Here is a 23,385-nt window from a genome sequence, read left to right as displayed (position 1 = left end):
TTGGCTAACAATTAATTGATGTTTTTGATAATTTCATAAATTGATATTTTTAAACTTTACTTATTGTTGTGCAAAGTGCGAGTTGTGTTACAAAATAAAATAAAATAATTGATCCACCTTCAATTTAATCCTTATTTAATCTTATCACCAAGTGTCAAAATGTCAAGAAAATTTTCATGACCCTGGATGTTGAGAAGTTTTTGATTGCCTTATGATCAGCAAACAGATTTATTTTCCAAGTTCCATTACGAATATAACTATGAATGTTTTTATTAAGTTAGATATGTATTAAAATCTGATACTGAAGAGGAATCTATACTTATCAGGGCTTCAGGTCCTTCCAAATAATGAAAATAATAAATTAACATGCAACATCCCCGCTGTAAATAAATTATTTTTATTTAGAAATATATTTCTAATAATACTTTTTTATAGCACTGTTCTGTTCAGAGTGGCCTCTCCTGTGAGACAAAAATAAAATGAGAAGAAAAACATAAAAAAGGTGAAACAGATGTTTTGTTTGGCATTGATTTGAATAAAAACTAACAGTTCTGAGGGCTAATATGTTCAAATCCTTCTTCTCAGAAACAAAAAAGTTGTTACTTTTTTTGCTCCTGACAAAGAAGGGGATCTGTACCTATTTGCCTTTGAAATTGAATGAGTTTTCTTTGAGCAAAACTGAAATAGCAACTGTTTAATAAACTGAATTAATGATCTACTGTGTTATTAAAGTGCAATATGGATCCAATTAAAGAAACCACACTGGGTATTAATAAAAGCAGAAAACTATGTTTGAAAGGAGTTAGAATTTACTTTCAATTTATCACAGCACGAAGAACTTATGGATGATAAGTAGTACTTTTACTTATTTTTTTTAATGGGCTAGTGAAATGAAAAAAATAGAAAACTCGGAGAAATTGTGATTTTTAAAATATGAGTCAGTTGACAATACTGAAATGATGTATATAAAAATTAACATGCACATTACAGTAACAACTGCAGAAACTGACAAAGAATGAAGTTATGAAATGATCACATCGATCACAAATACAAAAAAGCTCTGCAAATTGTAAGAAAGCACTAGAACTGAAAGGGGTTGACTGCAATATGAAACAAACATGGACAGAACAATTATTGGTAAAAGTTAAAAATTTCAGAATTGCAGAAATACCATAACTTTAGTTTTAATTATTTTTTTAGGATTAATTGTTTAATTACTTGTTAGTTGCTATTTTAGTAGATAAGTATAAAATCTATATCACAATTCAGAATGCATAAATTGCTGTTTGTTAAACTCAGCATCTTGGAACGACATTAATTTTTACAAGCAGCTGGTATTGTATTTAGAACAAGCAGAAGACACTAGTCTTATTTCTTTAGTAATTTTACTTCTGAGAATAATTTCAAGAAACTTTATTAAATGATAGAATAGGTATACCGATATATAAGATCAATCTTTTAAACTGCCAGTTTTCAATATCTTTTTAACAGAGAAAGTCCCTTATACAGATGCCTATCCATATGCAAAGATTACTTTCATTTTTATAGCTTTTCATACTTTTGACTAATGAAAACTACAAAATAAAGACAGATTTGTCAAGATGTTTGAGATTAAGTAGAAAAGGTACAGTCACAAGTTTGCATATCATGAGAAAAGCTATGAGTAGGGTTGCACTACTAAGGGACTGGATAGTAAGGAAGTGATGTTGATAAATTTGTTTTCATAGAATTTTATTTATTTATTTTCTTTTTTTGAGAATTCTCCAAACATTCTTCAAAATTTTCCAGCAAGACATGTCTTTTTCTAAATACCATTAATTATATTTTCCACTTCATCATAGGCCTTTTCTAAATTTTTAGCCAAGAAAACAGCTGCCAACACTGTAAAATAAAAATCTGAAGATTTTTGAAAAAGTTCTGTGAAAAGCACAAAATGAATTCTTAGACACACAGGAGTATTTTGAAAAAATGCACAGCTGAAAACTTACTAAAATTTGCATAAATTAAACTAATTTGAGATTAATTACGAGGGCTCTTGTTTTTTACAAAAAAGTAACTAAAAAAATTCTGCTTTATGAGATTGATTACCTTGTTTTAAAGAACCAGCATATTCAAAAATCAAAAAGAGGCAAGGAAAAGCTTTCTTTAAAACATGGTGGATAAAAATAATTTTATATTTTCTAAAACAAAATTTCAATACTAGCATTTTTATGGCATCATAACATTCTTATACAGTCAAAAGTCGTTAATTCGGACACCCATAATCCGGACCTCAAAGCTAAAAAACTTTCTGCGCATGCGCCGCGTTGACACTTGCGCATAGGCATTTACGCGTGCGTGTAAGACCTTTTACGACTGCGCATATGCGTCTGCGCAAGTGCAGAATATGTTTTCGCGTGCGCGTTTTATGTATAACGGATGGTATAATCTAAAATTATCTAATTATCTATTTCAGTTAATGTTGATGATTGTGTTGTTCCTTAATTTTCGAATTGGATCCGGCTTATTATTTTTTGCAGACTGTAAGAGCAATACTATAAAAGTAAACTTGAACTTTCGATTATGTCAAATAGAATTTTCGATTCTGGAGCTCCCAAAGGATCGTACAAAACGAAAGTATGTTTCGATGTCCATCAAACAAAAAGTGGAATTGCTGCAAAAAATGGATAAAGACATGAAGAATGGGACAGAGAGGGTAGTGAAAACGAAAAAATTTCGATTGACCAGTTAGTCGGTATTTTCAGCACAGCAATTAACGGGACTTGAACAGCGGAACTTTGTAACTGAACAAGAAATTATGTCTGTTTATAGAATTAAAGAGAAAGTAAAATGAAGCAACTTAAACAACTTACATTGAAAGAAATGTTTAATAAAGTAAACAAATAAATATTAAGCTTTTTTTTGTAAATTTTGATACCCTTTAAATCATAATTGTTCTTTATTTCATAAATTACGGTTTCATATTTTTAATTTTAAAATTTCTGCATGCCATCTTACGAGATTTAAACTGATGATCTATAATCCGGAATCGCCGAAGTCCCGACGAGTCCGGATTAACGACTTTTGACTGTATTTGTTAAAATAATCATCATGGTATTCATATATCAACAAATCAAAGGTTTTTTTGCAAACAAATTGGTCTTAAAATTGCCTAATGTGGCAAAAATGTTTTATTTCTTTTACAGAAAAATGAAAAACTTGGAAAAAATTATTTTTGTGTACACAATCTTAAAGCTAGAGTGGTTTTTCTAAAAAGTGTGAAAAACTTATGAAAATTGGCAGATACACTTTCTAAATTTTGTTATAAAAGCTATAATCTGACAGAAAACAATGTTTCCAAAGTAATTCTGCAGGCAGTTTCCATTGTCTCTAGTAGCACTGAAGCAGAAGCATTTGAATGCTCTACATCAACAAGTGGCTTTCTCTAGACTTAGACAGCCCTTCCAGTAGCTAAATGATTATGACTGCTGAATGCTATGAGTACAACCCCAAACAAATGGGCTTGCTGCATGGTTACTTTTTGTGGTCTTCCCCATGTGTAATGTGAATACTTGCCAGTCTTAAACAAAGGCATCCCTCTTAAGGCAGATTAATCATCTTGTTCTTTGCCATATTCCAGTATCTCTACTTTTAAACCCAACCGATTTTTTTTTCAAAATATCCCCCCCCTTTCAAATGTTCTGTTCCATGTTTATTGTCCTTACCCATGAAGAATTTCCAGATAACAGTAAGTGGAAATGCAAACTTTGATCTTCTTGAAGATTAAAATTTTTGTCACAGTAGGTCGAAGCATGGTTGTGAGGTTAAGGATGAAGTTCAAGAAACTTTCCTTTTTTTACTGCAAGTAGATAGTACTTTGTTGATAACCTATTCTGAAGGCCTACATTAAAAAAAAAAAAAAAAAAAAAAAAAAAAAAAAAGCAAGCAAGCAATCACGAATTTCAAAAACTCTCATTCTATGATAACCGATTTGTTCTCATTGATTACATCAATATGTGATGGCTTTGTTATGCGCCACATGGTTTGAATTCGACATTCATTCAAAATGTTAATTCAGAATGCCAGCCACAGAAAAAGAGATGGAAATGTCAAATGAGAAAAATTAAAGGACTGCCTGAAAATTTCATAAATTTAGTTAAGAATCAAAAATCATTTTCAAAACACCTAAGGTCTCCAAAGTATCATACAAACCTTGAAGGGAATATGTTACATATTCATTAACTGTATCCAGTTAATAAAACAAAAAGTGTTGCCTTGGCAACAGAGCACCGTAACAGATTGCAGTAGGATTCTTAAAAATGTCTTGTAATAAGAATTAAGAGTTTATTAATGTTAATAAATATAATACTTTTTAATGACTATTTTAATAATTTAGTTATAATGAAAATGTAACAGCATAGTTAGAAAAAACCTCAACAACAAAATTATGCAATAAAAATTTCACATCTTTTCTTCCACAGTTACTGTACAATATCTGAAATTAGGCGGCCTTCATGCTCATCCTCTATAACAAGAATTTTTTCATTATAACACATGTGAAATATCATAAAGAAACAACCAAAAAGACTTTTTCTTTTAATGATTTAGTTAGTTGCTTGCTGTTGATAAACATGCAAACTTTTATAAATAAAGTTAAATAAATGACCGTATAATTGCCAATTCACAACAACATTCTTTTCTGCTTGAGACCTTTACTAAAAGGTTTTTATAAATAGATCAATGGTCCTCAACCGGTGATACACAAAGAAGCAAAGTATTTTTAACTATTAAATTCAAAAATTAAAAACCCTAACATCCTGAATGAGTTTTTTCTCTAGCGCTCGTAAATTTATGCTTTCTGAGCTTTGTTCAAGAGGGGGGGGTGGTAGTAGTACTTTGTAGCTGTGGTACTAGAGGTTTTCAATTTTTGTTTAAATGGTAAGTGTTAGTCAAAAGGTTGACAACTGCTGGAATAGATGAAAAAAATATTTTTTTAAAGAATTAAAAAATTAGGTACTTGAAATAAAAGCCAAGATCCAAACCTAAACTGCAGGGTATCTACATATAGTATATATAACAGAATTTCTACATAACAGCTAAATTAAAACTATTACCTGCTGCATTTTTTGTAAAAAGTTTGATGGTAAAATTTGAAAACTGAAATTTTCAAAACAATTCAGATTTCTTACATTTCAAAGGCATAGGAACCAAGTAAATAATTAACTTGGTCGAGATCATATCATTAAAAAATGTAAAATATGAAAAATGTGCAGCAATTCTAAAACTTTCCACTCATGACTCAAAAGAAATTTAGAAACCACATTAAGAATTATAATAAATCATGATGTTTCAAAATACAGTATAAAAACAATATTAATAAGAATAGTTTTTTTTCTTTTAAGGCTAACAGCCTATACCAGGCATTTTATACATCACATTTACCTCCAGTAAATACTACTTAAATGATTAACATTTTGAAATGAGTTATTTATCATCATAATTTACTTCAAAATAGACTGTAGTTGATCAAACTTTAAGTATTTAAGAACTAACAGCAGATCTAGATAACAAAATTTGAGATAGGAAATAAAAATCAAATATTATAATTTTATGATATTAAATTCTACATAAATATAAAACTCAAAATTAAATTTCAGCTTGTATTTTTGCAAACATTATGACATGGTACATTTTTAAACAACAGATATATTTCATCACAATCAGCTTTCTCTTAAAATTGGAGAATCACTACAAAATTTACACATTAAAACATGTGACAGCATAGTTAGCATATACACTGAACTTCACTTGATGTTTGTTATGCATAACTTTTGCGTATATAGTTAAATGTACACATAATTTTCTTTCATTATGATTTCATTCATTTTTAACTTCAGGATAAAAGAAAATTGGTATAAGCATCACAGATTAAAAAATAGAATTTTTATTTCTTGATAAATAAATCTGTCAATACAAAATAAAACTCAAGAATTAATTTACACAATTTGTAACATTTATTATTCATAATTTTTTTAATAACACTAATGAAACAGTATGCCATTTGAGAATATAGCATTAAAAAGCAAGTTGCAATGAAACATTTTCAGTATGTGTCATATGCAGTACAGTCAAAAGTCGTTAATTCGGACACCCATAATCTGGACCTCAAAGCTAAAAACTTTCTGCGCATGCGCCGCGTTGACACATGTGCATAGGCGTTTTACGCGTGCGCGTAAGACCTTTTACGTCTGCGCATGTGCGTGTGCGCAAGCGCAGAATACGTTTTTGCGTGCGCGTTTTGTGTATAACGGACGGTATAATCTAAAATTATCTAATTCAGTTAATGTTGATGATTGCGTTGTTCCTTAATTTTCGAATTTGATCCGGCTTATTATTTTTTGCAGACTGTAAGAGCAATACTATAAAAGTAAACTTGAACTTTCGATTATGTCAAATAGAATTTTCGATTCTGGAGCTCCCAAAGGATCGTACAAAACGAAAGTATGTTTCGATGTCCATCAAACAAAAAGTGGAATTGCTGCAAAAAATGGATAAAGACATGAAGAATGGGACAGAGAGGTTAGTGAAAAAGAAAAAATTTCGATTGACAAGTTAGTCGGTATTCTCGGCACAGCAATTAACTGGACTTGAACAGCGGAACTTTGTAACTGAGCAAGAAATTACGTCTGTTTATAGAATTAAAGAGAAAGTATTATCACGTAAAACGAAGCAACTTAAACAACTTACATTGAAAGAAATGTTTAATAAAGTAAACAAATAAGTATTAAGCTTTTTTTTTTTTTTTTTTTGGTAAATTTTGATACCCTTTAGATCATAATTGTTCTTTATTTCATAAATTACGGTTTCATATTTTTAATTTTAGAATTTCTGCACGCCATCTAACGAGATGTAAACTGATTATCTATAATCCGGAAAAATCGATAATCTGGAATCACCAAAGTCCCAACGAGTCCGGATTAATGACTTTTGACTGTATAACTCTGCATCCATTATTTCATATGCTTTAACATTTTCCTTTTAAAACAAACAATCATTTAAAAATATTTTTCACATCAGAAAATCCAAATTAAATATTTTTCACAAACACATCAAGTTCCATTTTATACACAATAGCTTGTAATTGGCAGATAATTTATTCTTTTGGAATATTATAAACACATATTCAAAAAAATGTACAATAACTGCCTGAATATTCATAGTCATATATAGAATACTGAATGAACATAAATTATAAATACATTAATAAACAAAAGGTACAAATATATTAATAATATATTTCTTGCAACATTTAAATCAAAATTTCCGATATTTGTTAGCCATAGGTATTGCCTAATATTTATAAACTCAGTTATGTTTAAAGCTGACATAATTTGAAATCATATTTCTGAATTTTGTGCATTGAGCAGCACTGTTTTGCATCCTGTTACAACAGGAATACAGAGTAAATTCACAAATTAATGAATTAATTTTTAATATAAATTATCTTCATGCAAAAAACTGAACTATAATAACAATTTAACCAAGTATGAAATGACAGTTGAATTTCATCAAACACTAAATGATTTACAATCTTTTACTTGAATAAAAATTATGAACTTTCTTTCACTGTGTAGAATTTAAAATTCATTAGTTTAAATCTACAACATTAAGTATTTTCAATAAATACTTCATTGCTGCATTTATGCAGAAACAAGTGCATTACATCAAAAATTTGATTAAAATTTTCAAAAGAATTAAGATAATAATTCTGACAGAAATTTGATTCTATATGGATATGCTTAGAATAGTAAACAATGCCCAAATGATAAAGTTTATGTTACTTAAAACAAAACAATCGTACAAACCTTAAAATTTACATGTTTGAGAATTTTTTTTATCAAAAGTGTGTTTAGGAAAATTAGCACAAATTGATTCGGAATACAGAATTTTTCACATAGTATAGGTGCATAATACACACGAATAATGATAAAACTTTTACATTCATATTTTTATGCAAACCAAAAATATAATTTACATATTTTCAAACCAAATTATTCATTACATATTTCATTTCAGAACCAAGCTTTTACTTAAACTGACTTAATATACTGAAAATATACTTTTTATAAAAAGACATTCATTTTTTGAAACATCTCATTTATGCACATGCACACACACAGAGAGGAAAAAAATCCCAAATACAGAAGACATGCCAAGATTCAGAACAGAGAATATGAATATTCAATTAAAGAAAAAAATTATTATTAAAACCATTCCAAGGCGATGGTCAGAAATATCTTTTCCCCCAATTTGGACACCACATATCAGGATAAATGATACGACACCAACCTGACATTTTCATAAAAGTATATTTTTAATTTTTCCGGCACATGATGAATACAGAAAGATCACTTTCTTGTTTCAGTCATGTTTTCTAGAAAATTACAGTACACATTGCAATTACTGTTAATACTTCATTTAGAATAATCCAAATTATAATGGTATATAATGTACATTATACTAAATCTTAAAAATTCACAAGACGTTAATTCTTTTTAAATTTTGGATAAAATTATGAACTTTGATATTAAGTTACTCCATTCAACAGTAGCATCACACTTTCATAATGAATAATTTTTTCATCTGCTTTCAAGGGTTTTTTAAGCAGCAAATCTTAGTATAAAATTTTTTAAATGGGCTAAATTAGAAAAAATCCTTTTTTCTAAAACATAATTAGTGAAGTTTCTAATAATACTTAACTGCACTTAAAAACGGTTTACCTCACAACACAAGCACCACAAAGTTAAAATGTTTTCTCTAAAATATTAGCAGCCAACACAGCATACCAAAAAAAGGACTGCTATTTTAAAATACTTTTATAACATTACAATGTAATTTTAATACTTTTATAACATTTTTCTACATCAAAATTTAACATGTTCCTTGCCAAGCTTTAAAAGAAATAAAATTATATAAAGGACCATTTTTTCAGCTGCTTCTTACTTCAAACACGCTATAGATATTGAAAATGCTGATTTATAAAAGAAACGAATTTATGAGCAATAATTTCACAAGATCCATTAACAATCTGAGATACTTTCTTTAAACAACAATGGAAAATATGGTAAACTGGAAAATTTAAATACTGAATACATCACTCTTGAACAAATTTCACTGACAATAAAAAAATATATAAATAAAGTGGTATATAATTTACACAAATGCTGAAATACAACTTCAGCTTTAAACAACGAAATTATAATGCCAAGGAAATTTCCAATAGTACTCTCGATCACAGACTGCAAGTTAATTACCAGTATCTAAATGATGTGAATAAAAAGTTTTCATTTAATTAATATACATTTTAAAATTTTAAATATGACTCATGTTCGATTCTCCTTTCCCTCTTTAAATATCAGTTAAACATAGATTTAAAAGCTCATTTAAAGAATAAGGAATTTTATTATTAAAAAAAGGAGTATCTGGAAATTAATACATAGGTAAATTATACACCACACTTTTAAGACTATGAAATTCCTGTCGAGTTCACAAGCTTATTTATAATACTGCAATTTATAATCAAATCTGCATGCAAACATTTAAAGTGATTACATAGTTATTAAAAATATGTATGATAGAAACCGACAAAAATTTTAAGCAAACATATAAGACAAGACAGTGATGGTGCAGTAAACACAACTGAAAGTTCAACTAATTTTAAATACTGTTACTAAGTTTACAATTTGTAATCAGTTAAACATTATATATCAGCAATGACAGTTTTAAAAAAAGTTTTTCCAAAACCTGCTCATGCAGATATCATTCAGGATTTAAATTATTTCCTGAAACATGGTGGTCACGTTTTGTCACAAATGAGAAATTGTAAAAAAACATTCTGAATACATACAGTTCAAAATGACATATGTGAATAAACATATATAAATTAGGTAGTTACATATTATCGCAACCAGGTTGGCGCTATTTGTAACTTTGAGTAAAAAAGTATGAATAGAAAGAAAATGTACATTTATTAATTACTGACTTTAAATATACTGAAAATATACTTTTCATAAAAAGACATTCATTTTTTGAAACATCTCATTTATGCACATGCACACACAGAGAGAGGAAAAAATACAAAAGACATGCCAAGATTCAGAACAGAGAATATGAATATTCAATTAAAGAACAAAATTATTATTAAAACCATTCCAAGGCGGTGGTCAGAAATATCTTTTCCCCCAATTTGGACACCACATATCACGATAAATGATACGACGCCAACCTGACATTTTCATAAAAGTAAATTTTTAATTTTTCCGGCACATGATGAATACAGAAAGATCACTTTCTTGTTTCAGTCATGTTTTCTACAAAATTACAGTACACATTGCAATTACTATTAATACTTCATTTAGAATAATCCAAATTATAATGGTATATAATGTACATTATACTAAATCTTAAAAATTCACAAGACGTTAATTCTTTTTAAATTTTGGATAAAATTATGAACTTTGATATTAAGTTACTCCATTCAACAGTAGCATCACACTTTCATAATGAATAATTTTTTCATCTGCTTTCAAGGGTTTTTTAAGCAGCAAATCTTAGTATAAAATTTTTTAAAGGGCTAAATTAGAAAGAATCCTTTTTTCTACAACATAATTAGTGAAGCGCACACTCTTAATTTTTAATACAGTTTTTTATATTATTTTGTTTTAAAATATAAAATAGCAATTAAACCCTTCCGGTTTCGAATTTGAATAATTTGAACCCTACTTACGGCTTTAGACCCTACTTACGGCAACCCTACGTGTTATACGTAGTTTTATAAAAAAGCATGTGGAGATTCACAAAATTTTCCTGCATTTTCGTGCAAATTTTTGTAATTTATGAGAAAATAGCAGTGTACATGGATAAAGTCAAGAGTGTGCGCAATGCCATTTTTGTCCAATTGTGGGATGTTTTTTTAAGTAAAAATAAGTCGACGTGTACATGGTTATGGCGAATACGGTTTTGAATCAGTGCTAAAAGCAATAGCCAAAAGATTTCCGCCGAAAAAATAATTCTGCAACTTATTCAAATTCGAAACCGGAAGGGTAAGTTGCAGAATTATTTTTCCCGCGGAAATCTTTTGTCTATTGCTTTTAGCACTGATTCAAAACCGTATTCGCCATAACCATGTACACGTCGACTTAATTTTTACTTAAAAAAACATCCCACAATTGGACAAAAATGGCACTGCGCACACTCTTGACTTTATCCATGTACACTGCTATTTTCTCATAAATTACAAAAATTTGCACGAAAATGCAGGAAAATTTTGTGAATTTCCACATGCTCTTTTTACAAAACTACGTATAACACGTAAAGTTGCCGTAAGTAGGGTCGCCAAATTTGGCAATTTATGCGAATTTTGGCCTGGTTGCGTTAATACGTAAGTACCATAAAGTATTACAAAATCATAGCAGATTACACAATGGCGAATTTCCTAAATTCAAAAAAGTCAACCAAAAAAACTCTTAAAAAATACTAATTTTTTACCTAGCAAATTCACAGAGAGGTTGTTCAGGAATTCGACGAAGTTTTGAATACACATGCAAAACGTATTTTATAGTAGCAATTCACATAAGTTAAGATCTTATTGTAGTTTCTTTAGATTATACTTGTATAATTTTGACAAAAAGTGCTTTAAAACAAAATTTACTGTTACAAGTCTGCAAAAACCTACCCTTTACAAGGGTATTTAGGTTATCTTTAGATACATAAATTGCTCTTCCTAAAATGCAAAATTAAGCATATACGGAATTCACGAAGTCTAGTTTCAAGATACTTTACTGCTCTCTCAACTGGAATATCAGTAATCAGTGATTTAATATCAAAAGAAACCATAACTGAACATTGAGAAGAAATAAATCATTTATTGATGACTTTAAAAAAATTTTTTTACAACAAACATTGTTAGAAAGCGAAAGGAAAACTTAGATGATGTTGGGCTATTAAACTACGATTCCATAAAACTATCCTAAAAGAAACTATGATGCTATTTCCACGTTAAAAATTATATGGCCAAAAAAAAAAAAAAATCCAATTTAGTGAACTTTGGGAAGAGCATAAGCAATTGGCGGAATAAGTACTTTTTTTAAACCGAGCTGGAAGCATACTATGAGTTCAGTCATATGGGGAAATTATTATAGGTAGCAGCTTTTTTCACTTTCATGAGGTTGGACGTCAAAGGATCTTTGCTGATCCACAGTATGGGCTTTCATTAATCAGTTTAGAAAATCCATCAATGTATGTGTGTTTATCCATAACAATGATCTGTCCATCCTTATCAGCTTTGGAATAATAGTGTTTAAATCAGAATGAATTTCACATTAGATCTTTCTTTCCTTTTGGTTAAGATCTGAGATGAACGATTTATTATTAGCATTAATGTTCTAAGTAATCAAGCAGTAGATTATACCCTTTTGTGTTTGTGAAATTTTACTTGACCTAAAAGCTCTTTCAGCAGTGATTAATTAAAAGCAATGATTGAGAAGCTAAAAGTATAGATGTTTTTGGAAAGTTGAAGTTATATTTTCTTTCATTTGATACTTCAAAAGCAATTGATATATTAGCAATGGAGACTAGATGACAGGAAAGTCAGCTTTTGAAATTTAGAAGCAAGAAACTTTTTTATGGCAATGACAAGAAGTTTCAGTTCTAGACCAAGATTTTTTTATCAATACAGGAAAAATCACAAATAAAACTGGAAAATCTCAAATCAAGATACATTTTATACTTATTTATTTATATTATTATTTTAGAAAAGCATCAACACTTTTCTTATGATATGAGTAAATAATAATTTATGCATAATTTTAGAAATACAAATGGAAAATTTAAGACTACATCTAACTTGCATAAACTTGAGAATGCTATTCAGATGTTTGCATATAAGGAAAAAATGGAGATGGTTCAAAAACTTTATATGCCTGAGGAATAACTTGCAAAAACCAATTGTTCCCTAATAGCATATTAATCTAAATTGGAAAAAAGAAAAAGATGGTAAACACTCAAAACATGGAATAGCATGGAAAAGAGCAAAATAGTTAAAATACATAACTTGATGAAACCGATAAGAATTTTAAATTTTAGCCCCGCAAAAACTGTCCATTCTTTGGTTGCTGAATTGGATTTCCTTGAAGCTTTCCCCTTCACAAAAACTTATTTTCTTTTATTGATGGCATTAATTTCAATATCTAGTCCTTTGTAATTGCTTTTAGATTCTAATCTCTGAATAATTCATGTTCATTATCATTTTCTTGGACAGATGGCAATGCTGTTTAACCACATTACAAAACCAATTATCTGAACTCTGACTATATGAATCGCTTTCAGAAATTTTCATAATCAACTAAAAATGAGAAGAAATGGAGAAAAGGAAAAAGAAGCTTAAGAAACGGAATGGGAAGAGATGGAAGATGACGATGATTTGAGGAATTAAGAAACATTCTTTTGAAAATTCCTGGTGTTCAGAAGTTAGTGCTGAGAATACAGTAGAATGGATGGTGTGCGATTTGTTTCAAATTTTAAATCATGATGAATTTATTGAAAGGATGAGAAAAGAAAAGTGTCGAGGAAGATGACCTTAAAGTCGAAGATGAAGCAAACACAGAACCATCAGCCGGCTTTGAAACTGTGCTGAAGTGGATGGAGCGTCAGCCCGAGTGTGACCACATGCAACTTCTCATTGTCAAGCAGATGCATAACTTGGCTGCCTGAAAACGGATGAAGACAATCAAACTTTGACTCGGATGTTGAGCAAATAATAACTTTCAGCCCTTGTAAGTACTGTACAGTACACTATATAACATGTATGTAAAAGTGTTGCCTTTTCATTTTAATTCATTAAAACTTCTTTTTCTTTAAAAAGTTTTTTCTCCCATTTTCAACATATAGTAAGTAAAGTGTATATAGACCCTTTCTTTGGAAAAAAATCCTATTATTCAAATTTTTGATTATCTGAATGGGGTACAGTCCTAATTGATTTGGTGGTGTATTTAATTATGGCAAAGCACACTAGGGCTATCTGCCTAAGGGGAGGGATGCCTTCGTGGAGGACTTTCTAAGGGGAACTGGCTCGTATACATGTTACACATGGAGAAAACCATGAAAACGCCCATGCAGCCAGCCCGTTTGTGGTAGTTGAACCTCGGACCGAACTACCAGTGTTGAGCGACTTTACCGCTCGGCCGCAAATCAATTAGGGGTCCCTAATTGATTTGGATAACTGGAGTTCTACTTAATATTGTTAATTTTAAAAATGCATTTATTCACTAAAAGATGCAGATAAAATAAATGGAGTAAACATTTCCCTACTTATAATTCTTAATTGTACTGAGTACATACTGCAATATACAGGTGTATACAGCTTTGGTAATGGGGTCCAAAACATAAAAGCCCAATTAATGTGAAGATAAAAACCATTCATTTATTGAGATTCCCTTTCTAGCATGATTACTTTTACAAAATTTTAAATACTGTATGTACAATATAAAGTTTTAAATACAGTATAAGAATGTCCAAGTTATAAATTTTAATAGTATCAACTATAAGCATTGCAAAGTGTTGGTAAGGAACAACTGAAACAGTTTTTGATAACCACATACATGAGTATCACTTTGTTGTTTTCTCACTTGCAGCGACATATAAGCAAAATGGTTATTTCTGCGAGTAAAACATTTTGTGTTCTACAATTTTCTAAAAATGAATCTGCGATTTCAGTTTAACGTATGCTCTGTTTAAAGTTTAATTGCGATCCCTCACGTGGCAAAAACATCGGCCGATGGCACAGGTTGACCTGATGTGTTCGTAAAAGGAAAAGCATGGGACAGCCAAAAGTGTCTGTACAGGATGTGGACCATGCCAGAGCATCTTACCTTCATTCATAGTCCTAAGAAATCTGTTCGAAAATCAAACGTCGTTTGCCAAAGACGACAGTTTGGATGGTTTTAAGGAAACATTTATTTGTACAATTCATACCAGTTACAGTTGGCACATGCCTTAAAGCCAGATGACTTTGGTGTATGTTTTAATTTTGCAAGAGAAACGTTTGAGCAAGAAGTTGACTTTCTTGATTGTGATGTTCAGTGACGAGTCAACTTTTCATCTGAAGAGGAATTCAAAATGTTAGTATCTGAGGGTCAAAACATCCTCATCCATCAAAGAGAATCCTTAACATTAAATGTTTTCTGTGCACCAACATCAAGTGCAAGGACTATTCTATTACATTGAAGCTAATGTAAAAGAAATTGCTTATCTGGATATGTTACAATGGTTCTTTTCCCTATTAGCAGAGGGTGAACCTGTAAACTTGTGGAGCCCCTCCCCATTGGAATCTCTTTTGTAAAAGAGTGGTTGAACATCAAAGTCCCTGACTATTGGATTGATCATAATGGTCAAAATGACAATGCACTTTTTCTCTGGCCTCCACATTCATTTAACCTAGTGGCACATAATTTTTTTCATTTGAGGCTTTACAAAAAGATTGTGTCTACGTTTTGCCTTTAGCTAATGATCTGCCAGAATTGAGACACAGAATTTAAAAGGCTGTTGCTTCCATTACTCCGGTCTTGTTAACCTAAGCATGGGAAGAATTGGACTAAAGATTGGAAATGTGCCATATAACTAAAGGTGCACATACTGAACATTTGTAAAAAAAACTAAACTTACCTTTAATTTGATGTATGACTTGTTGTAACTAGTCTAAATTAAACTGATATAATATATAACTGAAACTGAGACATTATTTTATGGACACCCTATATTATGGAAAGATAAAAAATTTTGCCTTGGATTAAATGTCAAAATGAAATACTGACTTTTTTAAAGGCTGTTTATTACTGTTATGTACACAATGAAAACTATAATAAATTACTATTTCTATTAACAAAAAATCCATTATTTATGCTAATATATACAATATAGCATGCGACAGCCTAGTGTCTCAGTAACACATTAAATCACAAAATAAAAATTAATACAAACTTCTAAAGCTTCCTTAGTTATAATGGCTTTTTCCAAGGCAGCAATAACTTCCAAAACTGAAGCCATGTCCACAACCTAAAATATCACACAATCAGTTACAACAAATTAAAAAAACATGGTATACAAGACATAAAAATAACCTCAATTTGAAGGAAAATTTGAGACGTTAAAAATCCCGGCATGAAAAGAACAATTATTTAAAACTTGGATCTAGACATTTTTCAATACACCTGACAACACTTATTTAAGTGCAGAATATTAATGACTGGAAAAATACAGGGTGGTCACCCCCCCAAAAAAAATTCTTTGATATACGAACCCCATTTTGCCTACCTGCTCAACTAATTGAAATGAAATTTCAGATATTGTCATTTGAAGCTACAGTTAGTCACAAAAGTCTGCATACAGACTAAATTTTGAATTAAAAAAACACTTAAAGCATAGAAAAATGTATTTTAATCATTGCATTTTTTTCTTCTATTAGCTAAAATTGTAAGCTTAAATAAAAAGTAAATAATATCAGTGTAATACTTTTTACATTTTTTCAAAAATATATTTTGTCAAAAAAAACTCAGAAATTCCCTCCAATAAGTCTGCATACACTTTCAAAAAAAAAGCAAAATATAAGTTTCTTACATTACTTCAATACTTTGTAGGATATCCTTTATTCTTCAAAACAGCTTGCAGACATCTGGGCATTAACTGAACTAGTTTTTCAGTGTCATCCGACGTAAATTTCGCCCATTCTTCCTGCAATTTACTAATTAGCTTATTTCACGACGTAATATTGTGTTTTCGAATTCGTTTCTCCAATTTTGCCCACAAATGTTCGATTGGATTGAGGTCTGGTGACTGTGGAGGAGTACGCAACTGTCTTGGAGTGTGATAGAGGAGATATTCCTTCACAATTTTAGCTGTATTTTCGGGTCGTTGTCTTGTTGGAAAATAAAGGTATTAGAAAAGTTTAAATTTCGGGCACTGTTTCGTAGATTTTTCTTCAGAATATCTAGATAAACATACTTATCCATGACCATCAATAATGTGAAAATTTCCAACTCCTTTCGACGACATACACCCCCATACCATCACACCGCCAACTCCATGTTTGACATTTGGATTTAAATTTCTCAGATTCAGTTCTGTTCCTGGTTTTCTCCATACAATAGGGTGGCCATTAACTTTAAATATTGTAAATTTACTTTCATATGACCAAATTACATTGTTCCAGAAGTCCTGCGAAGAGTTTAAATATGTTTTGGCAAAAGCAATTCTTTTCTTTCCATTTGTCTCGGAAATGTATGGCTTAGACCTAGGTTTGCGTCCATGATAATCGGACTTTCGCAGCACTTTTCGTACAGTTTCAGGAGAAATTTCCTTGTTGCTAGTTAAAAAAATGTCTTTTGCAATGCTTGCAGAAGAAAGTTTAGGATTTTATTTAATTCGTAAAAGAATTTTTCTTTCTTCTCTCTGCATCAGCTTCTTCGGTCTCCCAAATCTTGGTTTTACAGCAAGACTGCCAGTGTCAAGATAGTTTTGAATAACTCTTTGCACACTAGAAAATGGTTTTGAAATGTTTCTACCAATATAGCGAAGAGTTTTACCTTCATCTCTCAATTTGATAATTAGTTGTCTCGTAACTAAAAAAATCTCTTTATTGGTTGTCATTTTCGTCAAAGAAAATAGAAATAACTTCCAAACCCAGAACACTGTCAGAAATAAAACATTTTTATCTCCAGCAGCAGAGTCAGACCCCAACCTGTTGCCAAACTTGTAACTTGTCAGTAGTCAATGTGCGAATAACATTTTTATAACTCTGAAAATGTGTGTGTAAGACACATTTCTTCACTTGACAGTTAAATGCAATTAATTTTATTCAACTCAAAATCCCCTACCCCAAAAAATTAACAAGTTCAAATACTTCTTGTAAATTATATACATAATTAATGAGAAATTTTCATTTCATTACTCAAGCAGAAATACCACTAAATTTACTAATATTACTGAAGCAAATACTTTAAAGCACAAATATTGTAGAGAAAATTAAAATCCATAAATTCGAAGATTATGTTTAGTTAAAAAATTGAATTAAATGGCTCAGGTTTTTATGAAATTCAGTTAATCATTCTTATAAATAAATCTGATATTTCTTTTGGTTTTATAGCAATTTCTTTACACCTTTGAGAAAGTACATGCCGTTTACAGTCATCTTTTATGCTACATGCAACAATGAAAAATATGGTTACTCTGTTAATAATGTTTCTAATTTTACAGTACACATGTGGAAGGCACCAATGAAGATAGCATAAGGATTCAATTTTAGGAAAATCTCACTACAGCGATTTTAGTAAACAATATATTTACTAAAATATTTATTTTTCCTTTCATTTAGAAGCATAAAAGTTACTTTGAAAGTGTTTTCACTGGTAAATATACCATCCCCCACCTTACTTATATGCAAAATATTTTGATGCATTTTCACATTTACTTGCTCAAAATATTTCCCTCTCATTTATCTCTTTTTCCTTCTACTACATCTCCCCTCATACTGGCATTATTCACTTTGCATATATAATTGTATTTAAAATGTATAATAGTTCATTGCTGCATAAACCTTGATTTCATTAAGTATGGGCATGTTATGATAGTTCATATGCAAAATCCTCATTTATTTCCTAAAATCTGCACAAATCTTGAACCCACGTTGCAGATTATAGGAATTTTACTGTGTATATATTAAATGCAAATGAAGCTTATGAGAATTGTGATATTTTAATGAAACTGGATCAGGAAGAATCCATCAGCTTGCCTCTGAACAAAGAGAGACAAAGGTAGGAATAATTTTCATTGTTTAGATAGAAATTTAGAGTTTGAATGCTTATACTGTTGTTTTGATACAGAGATCAAAAGTAATATAAAACGTGTTTAGTATTTTTTGTTACCAAACGAATTTCTAGCGAGTCTTGACAATAGATGGTGCTACCTCCTCATGATTCATTTATGGATGCTATGGTAACAAACCTGCAAAGTATGTATATTCTCTTTTTTTTATTGCTACTGCGCTTTGAAGTTATATGTGCAACTAAAAATGTTGTGTCACCACAAGGACGGCTTTTCTTCTATTTTAAAGTCTGATTGTTGATAAAGTAGTAATACAGTCTGCTAGTGCATATCTTACTTTGTAATTATTCTGGTCCTTTTACCTCGGAATTGAATCAGTTTCGATTTGAAGTTGGCAAATATGCGTGTGGCATAGTGTAGAAACCTTGGCACTGGGGTGAGTATGTTCCAATTTTTCTCTGTTGTTCTGCTAAAAGTTGTTAGTATTTATTGTTATTAATAATGGCTGATTTGACCTGTTTTAACTAAAAAGAATTTTTTTTTGTTGTGTCCTGAAAAAAATTATGATACATTCATTAAGGAACAACAAACAATACAAGAAACTTTAGATGATTTATGGACAACTATGAATAAAAAGTTACAGAAACCTTCCAGCGATTCTATTATCAAAACAAGTAGTGAAGCAAAAGTAAATTCATCCGGTGTTCAATTGCCAAAATTAAAATTTTTTTCCTTTACAGGGGAGGATACAGAAGAATGGATTAGTTTTTATGATCTTTTTAAAGCAAGTGTAGATAAGTGCTACCAATAAGTGCTACCAAACATGGAAATAATTTCATATTTTTTTATCGAATTTTCGAGTATTTTCAAACCTGGCTGGTAAATATTTGTAAAATTCAGGCACGCCCACTTCAATGAATTTTGCTTTCAAATTTGAGTTGCATTGAATCTCGATCACCTCCACTTGCATATGGCTGGGTAGTGAGTCAATACTTATTGAGAAAATCGAAGAAAACAAAAAAAATTTGTCTTCGATGGAACTAAAATCATTAAACCTCGTTTCAAATTCAGTTTTTAAATTTGCAATTTTTTCTGCGTATTTTTGATACGAACAAGTATCATCTAAACTTGATTTGTTCATGCTGCACGTCGGGAAGTGCGTCAAATCTTCATTTTTAAGCTGTTTTTCAAAAAGAACTAGTTGACATTTGAATGCTTTAATTATGTCAAACATGTTCGTAATGATATGATCTTTTCCTTGTAACGATAAATTTAAGTCGGTTAAGTGTTTGGTTATATCAACCAAGAAAGATAAATCTTGTATCCATATTGGATAGTAAAACAAGCTTACATCTTGATTTTTTGTTTTTAAAAACTGACATATTTCTTCTTTCAAATCCCAGAATTGTTTGAGAATCTTGGAGCAAGATAACCAACGTACCTCGGTATAGTAGGACAAACCCGAATATTCACTATCTAACTCACTTAAGAAAGCAGTGAACTGACGCTGATTTAAACCTTGTGATCTTATAAAATTTATAACTTTTTTTTATATATGACAAAACATTCTCCATATTTATTACTTTCGTGCATAGAACTTCTTGATGTATAATACAATGCATATGATGAATGTTTGAACCGTGAATTTCACTAAGTTTTTTTCTTAGTAATGCTACGAAGCCTTTGTTTTTCCCGGTCATTGATGGAGCGCCATCTATAGCTACAGAATTTAATTTTGCCAAAGGTAGATTGTATTTCTGCAGAAGTCCAAAAACACAAGTAAATATATCTTCTCCTGTGGTAGTACCAGGCATCGGTATTAATTTCAGTAATTCCTCAAAAATGTTAAAATTCTTGTCACAAAAACGAAGAAACACTGCTAATTGAGCTTTGCCACTAATGTCCGTGCTCTCGTCACAGGCAATGGAGAAACTTTCGAAACTAGACGATTTTGCTTTGATCTGATTACTTAAAGTTGCGGCTAAATCAGTAACTCTTTCTGCAACTGTATTTTGAGACAATGAAATTGATTGAAAAGCCTTCACATTTCCAGGACAAAAAATTTCTCCAGCTTTCATTAGGCATTCCTTGATGAAATCACCGTCAGTAAAAGGCTTCGAATGTTTAGCTATCAACTCGGACAAGACGTAGCTTGCATGTACCGCCGCTTCACTTTCTTGCAATACTTTACTAAACATGGACTGTTGCTTTTTCACTCCTAACTTGAGCTCTTTCAACTTTTCTTCACTCATTAATCCTTCGTAATTGTTATATTTCGATTTGTGTTGTTCGTAATGATGTTTAATATTATATAACTTTGGTACATTGATAGTATTATTACATATCAAGCAGATTATTTTATCTTTTATTTCACAGCAAAAATATTCTAATTCCCATTTTACTTGGAATATTCTATGTTTGTCAGCGATTTTTCATTTAATTTTACTACCACTTGGTTTTGATATAGACATACTGAATACAAAGGGCTGGAATAAACACGGTTAACGTTAAAAAGTTAACAAAAATTTATTCTTTCCACAAGAGATAAATCAAAAAATGCTGAAATATTTCTTCAAAAATATTCTAACAGTATCACAAAATGTCAAACGTTTAGCAAAAATCAATTCAAAACAGAGAAACTAATTCTATCTCACAGCGAAATCGCTACAAATCAATCACAGCATTAAGTAAACAAACAGTTCGCTAGAACTACAGCTACTACCGAGATGAGTTGTTTGTTTTCGGCTTTTATAAGCTTTATAATTAATTTCTTGAATATACTGGAAACATCTATAAATATCTGGATTTTTGTGGACGGCAACAGCAATTACGAGATATTTATTTATTAGGTATTAAATGCATGCGCTGTTTTATTTTTAACCTTCCAACGCAGCTGTCTTTTCAAAAATCGTCTGCGTTGCTAAGGCAACATGAAGCAAATCTAATTACAATTCTAAATAAAAAAAACTAAATAAATAAATAACTATGAAATCCATAACAATATGAATTAAGTAATAATTAATAATAAAGCAAATCAATACATCGTACAAAACTACGATTGGAAAACAGAGACCACGAGTTTGGCTATCGGGGGAATGCGTACAATTCTGAGTGCATGTGTCCCCCAAAAGCCGAAGGTAGCTGAACGCAAGCTACTCACACGCATTTGTAATTTAAGTAGTGTGTGTGTCAGCTCGCTGTGAGTAATCTAACAACACTGAATAAATTATCGTTAATTACTTAGCAGTAAACATTTCATTTTTTTCTTCATCGATATGTTATTTTATTATTATATATTATTTGCCGATATATTGGCCGGGCCGCAAAAATATTTGTTGTGGGCCGCGAGTTTGACACCCTTGCTTTAATGCAAAAGAAAAAAACTTGAAAGAAACACTAAACAGCTATGATTTTGTGCTCTTAATCCTTTATAAATCAACATTTCATTGGTGAAGCACATCTTTACTTGCATAAAAAGTAATTCTACAGATCCAGAATACCATTTATTAAAAATGATCTGTTACAATTTCACTGTTGCTCCTAAGACTTTCAGAAAGCATGAATTATAATTAATGATTGTTCATATGTTAAATACATATCTATCGTATGAGTTAGAACCATTTCCTATTACTTGCAAAAAGCTTCATAAAAATATGTACATCTTATTTTTCCTATCGTATGAGTTAGAACCATTTCCTATTGCTTGCATATCTTTATAAAAATATTTACATCTTACTTTTCATATTGAATTCAGAAAATGTCTACAAAAATCAAAATGTCATGGTAATACACATAATTTTAATTATCTAGTTTTATATTAAATTAAAAATATTACAAGTCTTTACAAACGCATAAAAGCAATACAAAAACAATTCAGTTTTCAAAATTCATCATCTGAAAAATAAGACAAGATGACAATTAGTAAAATGATCATCTACAAAATATTAATAGTTTGAAAAATGCTTCCCCCCCCTTTTTTTTAAATTTCAATACTACCTACTTAAGTATTAATTCAAATGCTGAGAGCAAAACTGGCATAATCAAATTTTAAAAGAGTACTAAATAATGCAGCAAGTGAATTTAATCTTTATGCTACATGTTGACAATAAATAATACAATGGTATAATTTGTGGCCTTTCATAATAATGTAAGCAATTATTTAACAACAAAAAGTTCCTTTCTGTCAGATCAAATAACAAGATGAAATATTCATTCTTTACTTAATGTTACAAATTACACTGCAAACAAAAATAATTACTAGTATGCCCTAAAATATTTTCCATGTAATCCCTATTTCAACATCAATTCCTCTTTTTTTTTACTCAGCATATTTTAGATGCTTATTTAAAAATTACCCAATACTAAGATACACTTTGATAATACTAAGATAGTTAATATTATTCAATACCTAAAAAGAATAGCTTCACAACAGTGACAACACCTAAGCAGGTTAGCCACTATTTGAAATACAAAAAGTTTCATCCGAGTGCCCTTACAAAAAAAGGTTCTCCTACTCTTATGAAGAGCCCTTCC

At 30.3% G+C, this 23,385-nt stretch overlaps 1 protein-coding gene across 1 annotated transcript in view; it reads right to left on the bottom strand.

The window, feature by feature from the left end:
* LOC118198316 (uncharacterized) overlaps positions 1-23,385 on the bottom strand; it is a 52,150-nt gene that overhangs the window by 13,246 nt on the left and 15,519 nt on the right. Inside the window, exon 2 of the mRNA XM_035369964.2 lies at positions 16,015-16,089. Coding sequence (XP_035225855.1) covers positions 16,015-16,089 — 75 coding nt within the window. The remainder of the gene's footprint in view (positions 1-16,014; positions 16,090-23,385) is intronic.

The sequence above is a fragment of the Stegodyphus dumicola genome, chromosome X1 (assembly GCF_044657685.1).
Source record: "Stegodyphus dumicola isolate Sdum_Otavi_A_Nest chromosome X1, ASM4465768v1".
Taxonomy (NCBI): domain Eukaryota; kingdom Metazoa; phylum Arthropoda; class Arachnida; order Araneae; family Eresidae; genus Stegodyphus; species Stegodyphus dumicola.
Note: the sequence above shows the minus strand (reverse complement) of the source record. Positions and strands in the feature narration are given on the sequence as shown.